The 11088-nt window shown below is 44.4% G+C and overlaps 1 protein-coding gene and 4 non-coding genes across 5 annotated transcripts in view; 3 read left to right on the top strand and 2 right to left on the bottom strand.

The window, feature by feature from the left end:
• Nucleotides 1–471: 471 nt before the first annotated feature.
• Nucleotides 472–546, bottom strand: Trnat-ugu (transfer RNA threonine (anticodon UGU)). Its single transcript has one exon. It is a non-coding gene; the product is annotated as a tRNA-Thr (tRNA).
• Nucleotides 547–575: 29 nt separating this feature from the next.
• On the top strand, nucleotides 576–650 carry Trnat-ugu (transfer RNA threonine (anticodon UGU)). The gene has a single exon. It is a non-coding gene; the product is annotated as a tRNA-Thr (tRNA).
• Nucleotides 651–5230: 4580 nt separating this feature from the next.
• Trnat-ugu (transfer RNA threonine (anticodon UGU)) lies at nucleotides 5231–5305 on the bottom strand. The gene has a single exon. It is a non-coding gene; the product is annotated as a tRNA-Thr (tRNA).
• Nucleotides 5306–5334: 29 nt separating this feature from the next.
• Trnat-ugu (transfer RNA threonine (anticodon UGU)) lies at nucleotides 5335–5409 on the top strand. Its single transcript has one exon. It is a non-coding gene; the product is annotated as a tRNA-Thr (tRNA).
• A 3363-nt stretch (nucleotides 5410–8772) lies between these two features.
• LOC126195485 (translation initiation factor IF-2-like) overlaps nucleotides 8773–11088 on the top strand; it is a 72177-nt gene continuing 69861 nt past the window's right edge. The window contains exon 1 of the mRNA XM_049934113.1: nucleotides 8773–8839. Coding sequence (XP_049790070.1) covers nucleotides 8773–8839 — 67 coding nt within the window. The remainder of the gene's footprint in view (nucleotides 8840–11088) is intronic.

Genomic DNA, 11088 nt, shown 5'->3' with positions numbered 1-11088 from the left:
GGCAAAGTTTTACAGAAGTCGAAATATGGTGCATACTTCAATGCGAGATGCATTTAATAATATCCACAACGAAATTCTGTCTCGAAATCTGGCAGAAAACCCAGAGAGATTCTGGTCATACATAAAGCACAACAGCTGCAAGACGCAGTCAATACCTTCACTGCGCGATAACAACGGTGAAGTCACTGATGACAGTGCCACTAAAGCAGAGTTATTAAACACGGTTTTCAGAAACTCCTTCATCAAAGAAGACGAAGTAAATATTCCTGAATTCCAATCAAGAACAACTGCCAAGATGAGAAACATAGAAGTAGATATCCTCGGAGTATATATGACGGTAGTATCTGTTCCCGAAAGAACAGTTACCGTGGATGACCATGCAGCTTTGCTAGAAATGAAATGATAATTAAATGGACACCCTAGCTGCAAACAGGCGTTGATGTACTTCATTGGGGACATGTTGAAAATGTCTGCCCCGACCGGGACTCGAACCCGGGATCTCCTGCTTACATGGCAGACGCTCTATCCATCTGAGCCACCGCGGGCACAGAGGATAGTGCGTCTGTAGGGACTGTGCCTGCGGTGGCTCAGATGGATAGAGCGTCTGCCATGTAAGCAGGAGATCCCGGGTTCGAGTCCCGGTCGGGGCACACATTTTCAACATGTCCCCAATGAAGTACATCAACGCCTGTTTGCAGCTAGGGTGTCCATTTAATTATCATTTCATCCTCGGAGTAACCAAGCAGCTTCAATCACTTAATAAAGGCAAGGCCTCCGATCCAGATTGTATACCAGTCCGGTTCTTCTCAGAGTATGCTGATAAAATAGCTCCATATTTAGCAGTTATATACAACCACTCGCTCACAGAAAGACCTGTACCTAAAGACTGGAAAATTGTCACACCAATACCCAAAAAGGGAAGTAGGAGTAATCCGCTGAATTACAGGCCTATACCACTAACTTCGGTTTGCAGTAGGGTTTTGGAACATATACTGTATTCGAACATTATGAAGTACCTCGAAGAAAACGATTAATTGACACATAGGTAGCACGGTTTCAGAAAATATCGTTCTTGTGAAGCACATCTAGCTCTTTATACTCATGAAGTAATAAATGCTATGGACAGGGGATGACAAATTGATTCCATATTTTTAGATTTCCAGAAGGTTTTCGACACCGTTCCTCACAAGCGTCTTCTAACCAAACGGCGTGCCTACGGAGTATCGCCTCAGTTGTGCGACTGGATTCGTGATTTCCTGTCAGAAAGGTGACAGTTCGTAGTAAAAGACAGAAAGTCATCGAGTAAAATGGAAGTAATATCCGGCGTTCCGCAAGGAAGTGTTATAGGCCCTCTGTTGTTCCTGATTTATACTAACGACATAGGAGAGAATTTGAGTAGCCGTCTTAGATTGTTTGCAGATGGTGTTGTCATTTACCGTCTTGTAAAGTCATCAGATGATCAAAACGACTTGCAAAATGTTTTAGATAAGATATCTGTATGATACGAAAAGTGGCAGTTGACCCTGAATAAGGAAAAGTGTGGAGTTATTCACTGTGAGGCTGGTCCCGGCAGACGTTCGAGTCCTCCCTCGGGCATGGGTGTGTGTGTTTGACCTTAGGATAATTTAGGTTAAGTAGTGTGTAAGCTTAGGGACTGATGACCTTAGCAGTTAAGTTCCATAAGATTTCACACACATTTTAACTTTTTTTTTGAGTTATTCACATGAGTACTAATAGAAATCAGCTAAATTTCGATTACGCGATAAGTCACACAAATCTGAAGGCTGTAAATTCAGCTAAATACTTAGGGATTACAATTACAATTAACCTAAATTGGAACGATCATATAGATAATTTTGTGGGTAGAGCAAAGCAAAAACTGCGATTCATTGGCAGAACACTTAGAAGGTCAACAGGTCTACTAAAGAGACTGCTTACACCACGCTTGTCCGCCCTATTCTGCAGCATTACTGTGCGGTGTGGGATCAGTATCAGGTGGGACTGACGGATGACATCGAAAAAGTACAAAGACGGGCGGCTCGTTTTGTATTATAGCGAAATAGGGGAGATAGTGTCACAGACATGATACGTGAATTGGAGTGGCAATCATTAAAACAAAGGCGTTTTTCGTTGCGACGGGATCTTCTCATGAAATTTCAATGACCAGTTTTCTCCTCCGATTGCGAAAACATTCCGTAGGCACCCACCTACATAGGGAGAAATGATCATAACGATAAAATAAGAGAAATCGGGGCTCGCACAGAAAAATTTAAGTGCTCGTTTTTCCCGCGTGCCGTTCGAGAATGGACCTTTAGAGAGACAGCATGAAGGTGGTTCATTGAATCCTCTGCCAGGCACTTTATTGTGGATAGCAGAGTAATCACGTAGATGTAGATGTACATCCACTCGTACATAGAATGCCAGGTTCGAAACAACCGAAACAAGCTATAAATTTCAGACCTTTAGGTACAAGATCGATAGGAAGAACAAGAGAAAGATGACTGGATACTTACAAGGGAACCTCCCCATCGCACCCCCCTCAGATTTAGTTATAAGTTGGCACAGTGAATAGGCCTTGAAAAACTGAACACAGATCAATCGAGAAAACAGGAAGAAGTTGTGTGGAACTATGAAAAAATAAGCAAAATATACAAACTGAGTAGTCCATACGTAAGATAGACAACATTAAGTACGATTTGAGCTCAGGAACGCCGGGGTCCCGTGGTTAGCGTGAGCAGCTGCCGAACCAGAGGTCCTCGGTTCAAGTCTTCCCTGGACTGAAAAGTTTATTTTCGCATAGTTATGATCTGTCCGTTCGTTCATTGACGTCTCTGTTCACTGTAATATGTTTAGTGTCTGTGTTTTGCGACCGAACCGCAAAACCGTGCGTTTAGTAGACGAAAGGACGTGCCTCTCCAATGGGAACCGAAAAAATTTGATCGCAAGGTCATAGGTCAACCGATTCCTCCACAGGAAAACATGTCTGATATATTCTATACGACACTGGTGACGGTATGTGCGTCACATGACAGGAATATGTTGTCGACCCACCTAAGTTGTACACTTGGCGAATTGGTAAAAAGATTCTTCTACCTTGCCCGATTTAGGTTTTCTTGTGGATGTGATAATCACTCCCAAAAAATTGATCGCATTGGACGGACAGATAATAATTGTCTGAAAATATAAAATTATAACTTTTTACTCGAGGGAAGGCTTGAACCAAGGACCTCTCATTCCGCTGCTGCTAACGCTAACCACGGGACCACGGCGCTCCTGCACTCAGATTACCCTTGATGTCGCATATCTTCTCATGGACTACTCAGTTTGTATATTTTGCTTAATTTTTTTATAGTTCCATATAACTTCTTCCTGTTTTCCTGATTGATCTGTGTTCAGTTTTTCAAGGCCCATCCACTGTGCCAACTTATAACTAAATCTGAGGGGGGTGCCATGGGGAAGTTCCCTTGTGAGACGAAGCCCAGTACAGGCTCCAGGCAAGTGGTCCGCCAACAGGGTGTAAACCAAAGTACGATTACGTTTATCCTACTGTTCCTATCACCTGCAATACCTTAGAAGCCACTTTGAACATCTGTTGTAACATGGATGCGATGCAGCTCTTTATTGTGTTCCGGGACGATCTGTTACCGTTTCACGGACGCCGTCCATTTCCTGACACATGTTGATGGCAGAAACTGAAGAAGCTCTAACAATGAGGATACTTGACAATGGAGAGTCCACGATGGAATAACAACAGTATTACGAAAAGGATAGGTTGCTGCTCACTACGCAGAGAAGGCGGTAACTCGCAGAGTGGAACGACGGCTAAACATTTCAATGCCAGACAAAAGTCCTTCTTTGGAAATACAAAACATACACACATTCATACAGGCACAACTTCCACATACATGGTCTCTGTCTCCAACTGCTGTGGCCAGATGGCAAAGGATCTTTTTTGGCCGAAAGCTTGAATGTTCAAGACCCTTTTTATTGTGCCCGTCAGCGACTCAACAGCTCCGCTATGTAGTGAGTGGCAATCTAGCCTTTCCATCTTGTATACCCTTTTTTCTAACAAAAGCAAAGAATTGCAGACATAAGGAAGAAATTTCCGGCAAAAGACCCTCACAGTGATTTTTTTTTTAAGGAAAAAAGAACAGTTTTCATCCAGTAGACATCGTACCGAATACATGTCTGGAAACATTAACTGAGAATATCAAGTCTAATCGACAAAGTTGGCTAGTACGTTTAAAGCCGGCGCAGGCATAAAACATCATCCGAAATTGTACTGATTGCTTTCTCAGAAAATTATTTTGAACAACTAGGTCATGAGCCCACTTGAAGCGTAAATGGTTGTGAAAGCATACTTGACCTTTTAGCAACAAATAATCCTGAACAAATAGTGAGTGTTGTGACGAAAACAGGGATTAACGACCACAAGGCAGCTGCTGATAGGCTGAATACCGTAACATCTACAACCATCAAAAAGAAACGCAAAGTACATCTATTTAAAAAAGCTGATAAAAATGCTCATAACGCCTTTTTAAGAGGCAGTCATCATTCCTTCCGATCTGATCATGTAAGTGTAGAAAAGTTTGGAATGTTTTCAAAGAGACAGTATCGACAGCAATTGAGAGATATATACCACCTAAATTAATAAGTGATGGTACTGATCCCCCATGGTATACAAAACGGATCAGATCGCTGTTGCAGAAGCAGCGAAAAAAGCGTGCTAAATTTAAAAGAACACAAAATCCCCAAGATTGGCAAAGTTTTACAGAAGTCGAAATATGGTGCATACTTCAATGCGAGATGCATTTAATAATATCCACAACGAAATTCTGTCTCGAAATCTGGCAGAAAACCCAGAGAGATTCTGGTCATACATAAAGCACAACAGCTGCAAGACGCAGTCAATACCTTCACTGCGCGATAACAACGGTGAAGTCACTGATGACAGTGCCACTAAAGCAGAGTTATTAAACACGGTTTTCAGAAACTCCTTCATCAAAGAAGACGAAGTAAATATTCCTGAATTCCAATCAAGAACAACTGCCAAGATGAGAAACATAGAAGTAGATATCCTCGGAGTATATATGACGGTAGTATCTGTTCCCGAAAGAACAGTTACCGTGGATGACCATGCAGCTTTGCTAGAAATGAAATGATAATTAAATGGACACCCTAGCTGCAAACAGGCGTTGATGTACTTCATTGGGGACATGTTGAAAATGTCTGCCCCGACCGGGACTCGAACCCGGGATCTCCTGCTTACATGGCAGACGCTCTATCCATCTGAGCCACCGCGGGCACAGAGGATAGTGCGTCTGTAGGGACTGTGCCTGCGGTGGCTCAGATGGATAGAGCGTCTGCCATGTAAGCAGGAGATCCCGGGTTCGAGTCCCGGTCGGGGCACACATTTTCAACATGTCCCCAATGAAGTACATCAACGCCTGTTTGCAGCTAGGGTGTCCATTTAATTATCATTTCATCCTCGGAGTAACCAAGCAGCTTCAATCACTTAATAAAGGCAAGGCCTCCGATCCAGAATGTATACCAGTCCGGTTCTTCTCAGAGTATGCTGATAAAATAGCTCCATATTTAGCAGTTATATACAACCACTCGCTCACAGAAAGACCTGTACCTAAAGACTGGAAAATTGTCACACCAATACCCAAAAAGGGAAGTAGGAGTAATCCGCTGAATTACAGGCCTATACCACTAACTTCGGTTTGCAGTAGGGTTTTGGAACATATACTGTATTCGAACATTATGAAGTACCTCGAAGAAAACGATTAATTGACACATAGGTAGCACGGTTTCAGAAAATATCGTTCTTGTGAAGCACAACTAGCTCTTTATACTCATGAAGTAATAAATGCTATGGACAGGGGATGACAAATTGATTCCATATTTTTAGATTTCCAGAAGGTTTTCGACACCGTTCCTCACAAGCGTCTTCTAACCAAACGGCGTGCCTACGGAGTATCGCCTCAGTTGTGCGACTGGATTCGTGATTTCCTGTCAGAAAGGTGACAGTTCGTAGTAAAAGACAGAAAGTCATCGAGTAAAATGGAAGTAATATCCGGCGTTCCGCAAGGAAGTGTTATAGGCCCTCTGTTGTTCCTGATTTATACTAACGACATAGGAGAGAATTTGAGTAGCCGTCTTAGATTGTTTGCAGATGGTGTTGTCATTTACCGTCTTGTAAAGTCATCAGATGATCAAAACGACTTGCAAAATGTTTTAGATAAGATATCTGTATGATACGAAAAGTGGCAGTTGACCCTGAATAAGGAAAAGTGTGGAGTTATTCACTGTGAGGCTGGTCCCGGCAGACGTTCGAGTCCTCCCTCGGGCATGGGTGTGTGTGTTTGACCTTAGGATAATTTAGGTTAAGTAGTGTGTAAGCTTAGGGACTGATGACCTTAGCAGTTAAGTCCCATAAGATTTCACACACATTTTAACTTTTTTTTTGAGTTATTCACATGAGTACTAATAGAAATCAGCTAAATTTCGATTACGCGATAAGTCACACAAATCTGAAGGCTGTAAATTCAGCTAAATACTTAGGGATTACAATTACAATTAACCTAAATTGGAACGATCATATAGATAATTTTGTGGGTAGAGCAAAGCAAAAACTGCGATTCATTGGCAGAACACTTAGAAGGTCAACAGGTCTACTAAAGAGACTGCTTACACCACGCTTGTCCGCCCTATTCTGCAGCATTACTGTGCGGTGTGGGATCAGTATCAGGTGGGACTGACGGATGACATCGAAAAAGTACAAAGACGGGCGGCTCGTTTTGTATTATAGCGAAATAGGGGAGATAGTGTCACAGACATGATACGTGAATTGGAGTGGCAATCATTAAAACAAAGGCGTTTTTCGTTGCGACGGGATCTTCTCATGAAATTTCAATGACCAGTTTTCTCCTCCGATTGCGAAAACATTCCGTAGGCACCCACCTACATAGGGAGAAATGATCATAACGATAAAATAAGAGAAATCGGGGCTCGCACAGAAAAATTTAAGTGCTCGTTTTTCCCGCGTGCCGTTCGAGAATGGACCTTTAGAGAGACAGCATGAAGGTGGTTCATTGAATCCTCTGCCAGGCACTTTATTGTGGATAGCAGAGTAATCACGTAGATGTAGATGTACATCCACTCGTACATAGAATGCCAGGTTCGAAACAACCGAAACAAGCTATAAATTTCAGACCTTTAGGTACAAGATCGATAGGAAGAACAAGAGAAAGATGACTGGATACTTACAAGGGAACCTCCCCATCGCACCCCCCTCAGATTTAGTTATAAGTTGGCACAGTGAATAGGCCTTGAAAAACTGAACACAGATCAATCGAGAAAACAGGAAGAAGTTGTGTGGAACTATGAAAAAATAAGCAAAATATACAAACTGAGTAGTCCATACGTAAGATAGACAACATTAAGTACGATTTGAGCTCAGGAACGCCGGGGTCCCGTGGTTAGCGTGAGCAGCTGCCGAACCAGAGGTCCTCGGTTCAAGTCTTCCCTGGACTGAAAAGTTTATTTTCGCATAGTTATGATCTGTCCGTTCGTTCATTGACGTCTCTGTTCACTGTAATATGTTTAGTGTCTGTGTTTTGCGACCGAACCGCAAAACCGTGCGTTTAGTAGACGAAAGGACGTGCCTCTCCAATGGGAACCGAAAAAATTTGATCGCAAGGTCATAGGTCAACCGATTCCTCCACAGGAAAACATGTCTGATATATTCTATACGACACTGGTGACGGTATGTGCGTCACATGACAGGAATATGTTGTCGACCCACCTAAGTTGTACACTTGGCGAATTGGTAAAAAGATTCTTCTACCTTGCCCGATTTAGGTTTTCTTGTGGATGTGATAAACACTCCCAAAATAAGTGATGAAAACATAAGAGTTTGTCACATAAACTACAACAAATGAATGCAACAGTTTCACAGTCGCACAGTTTTCCCTGTGCTCTGTCAAAACGTATGTTTTTAACGTTCTCAAATTTTTCCGTGTGTAGACCGTCATATCCTGCATATGCCCAAGCAATTCTGAACATGTCCTGGAATTTTACAGAGCGAACTTTGATAACTGTCTGAAAATAAAAATTAAACTTTTCACTCCAGGGAAGACTTCAACCAAAGAACTGTCGTTCCGCAGCTGCTCACGCCAACCACGGGACCACGGCGCTCCTGAGCTCAAATCGTACTTAATGTTGTCTATGTTACGTATGGAGTACTCAGTTTGTATATTTTGCTTATTTTTTCATAGTTCCACACAACTTCTTCCTGTTTTCTCGATTGATCTGTGTTTAGTTTTTCAAGGCCTATCCACTGTGCCAACTTACAACTAAATCTGAGGGGGGTGCGATGGGGAGGTTCCCTTGTTAGAAGACGGAACACGCCTATTGCCTTGATAGACTTTGATGAAAAAAGAGAAAAAAATAGGGCTAACATAAAGCTTCAAGACAACAGCTGAATTTTTTCCAAGTGACAAACTAACTGATCGCCATTTGTACCTGTAAAATAGGCGTGGCGTCCTAAGGTAAGACGAAAAAATATTCACACCCGACACCCCAGAAGCTCGACCGTGTGATGGGTCATTATTCAGGGCTCTAAAGTCGAGTTCCCGGACTCTTTTCAAGCGGCGCGGATTTCGTGGAGGCCACCGCGTGATGAGGCATAAAAATTAACACCGCCTCCTGCTCCTGTACCGGTGCGACGCACCTTGTGTCTGTAGGAGGCTCCGGTATTAGGCATGCATGGCCCGCTGCGGCGTTGGCCGCGAGCGTGTCGGGCCGGGCGCGCGACATCGGCGGGCCTTTGTGCGTACCGTTCGCGCTTCTAATTACCAGGGCGGCGCCACGTGTTGACTTTCCCCTCCACTTTTAACAAGTCGCCGGCCCGGAAAGGGGGAGGCGTTGCCGCCGCCACCGCCTCGCCGCGTCTGCAGAGGCCGCGCCGCGCCGGCCAAACACTCGACGCGGCGTCGTGACGTCACGGGGAGGAGGCCACCTGCCGCTGCTGCAATGGCTCCGCCGGCCTGCTGGGAGGCCCCAAAGTCTAACGAACGCACCACTTCTGCCTGCTCCTTTTGTTCTGCGCACACTTTTCTTTACTGTGTAACCCCTCTTTATCCGGCGAGTAGCCGCGGGGTTGTTTTTCCTCTATAGAAGAGTCCCCCTCCATCTCTCTCTCTCGCTCCTCCTTCAGAGCCATTCTCAACCTCTTCCTCTTCAGTCTCCTTGCTACTGTCCGCGCTTCTTTGTCTCTCTCTTTCCCTCCGCAGCGTGTCTCCTCTCTTTACTTCTTCGCTGTCCCTCCCCCCTCCCAGCTTCTTTTATCCCCCTGCGCACGCGGAAACTAAAGGGGGGCGGTGCGGTGATGGGGGGAGGGGGGGGGGGGAAAGCGAATAGGAGGAGCCTCGCCCGGGGCTACCAATTGCTAATCCTTGCATACTGGTGCACTTTAAATGCTGTTTCGAATGGGTGGAAGGAGTAATCTGCGCCGGCGGGCAGCTTCCCGGCGCTCCCCTGCCCGGAGCACCCTTTCACTCGCCACCCCTCACTCCTCACCCGGTTGCATCCCCCACCGTGCCCTCTTTCTGCAGGCCGCTGGCCGGACAACCCTCGTCCCCGATTACAATGCGCCTAGTTTTACGTAACTTGTATTTACCCTCGCCGGCTGAATGGCGAGCTTTTCTCCGTGACAGAATGGCGAGAACCTTGTTTGAAGTTCGCCAAGCTGCAAGGCAGGCTAATCTTGCAGGCTTTTTTTTTTCGGATAGGGGATGAGTGACGTATTCGATGAACTGCGGAGAGGGAGTGTTTTGCTGGGCCCCTCTACTCGTTTCTTAGCGTCAAGTATCAATGTGCGGGTTATGTTTGCAACCGCTCTCAGCGCGGCTCTAAGTGGCTGGCGTGAAGTGTCCCCCAGCAAATGGAACTTAGAGTGGTATCTTCTCCACGTGGATCCACTGCAGCGGTAACCCGCAATGAATGTAGTCTGTACTGGTGGTGGAAACAGGACGTAGAACATGTGCAAAAGATAGACATCGTCAGAGTAGCTACCATTACCCACTGCTGAAAACTAGAGGGTGGATACGTGATGGTGACAGAAAATTACCAACTACACGGGTCGAAGACCTCCCAAGATATTAGGAAAAGACTGATACTGAATTGCGTCACTTCCAGTTGGTTTTTAATTTTAAAAATCAATAGCCTCAGTTGCACAGATTACCTACATTTACCTAGGTTTCAGTCGGGATAACCCAACCTTCTTCAGAATAAAATTAACTACCGCTTGTCCATAGTAGACATCGTCTAGCTAAAACTGCAAATCTATAATTATCGTCAGACTGTAAAAACTTATGTGAAACTGCCTCGGCCCCACTTCGCACTCAGTTCCAGTACAGAACTCGTGGCTGCCGCATCGCGGTCGCGAAGTGGGGCCGAGGCAGTTTCACATAAGTTTTTACAGTCTGACGATAAGTATTGATTTGCAGTTTTAGCTTGACGATGTCCACTACGGACAAACGGTAGTTACTTTTATTCTGCGGAAGATTGGGTTATCCCGACTGAAACCTAGGTAAATCTAGGAAATCTGTGCAACTGAGGCCGTTGATTTTTAAAATTAAAATTAAAATTAATATTTATACAGTTGCTGACCGGGCCGGGAAATGTTGAAAATATTTAATTTCCAGTTGGGGTGCTGATCAGATTCCAGCTGGACACGAAAATAAAGGAGAGTTCCCGTGTTATGAAGAGTTATTTGTCCCGATTTACAAGGGTGAGGCTGTTTTTCGACTTTTTCTGTGCCTTTAAGCCACGAAGAGATTCATATACGTCCTCTGCCATTCGCTGAAAAAAAAAAAAACACGCAACTTCTACGCAGTCTCACCACGACGCCATGGAGACATGTTTTGAGCAATAGAAGAATCGAATGCAGAAGCGCGTGACTTCAGTGTACCCTATTTTGAAGGCGACCGCCACTAACTGAACATATTTGGTAAGTCAACATATTTTCACTACACACGACAGGAAATCTTTATAGAAGTGGGCTACCAATTAGCATTTACA

The sequence above is a fragment of the Schistocerca nitens genome, chromosome 7 (assembly GCF_023898315.1).
Source record: "Schistocerca nitens isolate TAMUIC-IGC-003100 chromosome 7, iqSchNite1.1, whole genome shotgun sequence".
Taxonomy (NCBI): Eukaryota; Metazoa; Arthropoda; class Insecta; order Orthoptera; family Acrididae; genus Schistocerca; species Schistocerca nitens.
The sequence above is the reverse complement of the archived record's forward strand: the minus strand, read 5'-3'. Positions and strand labels throughout refer to the sequence as shown.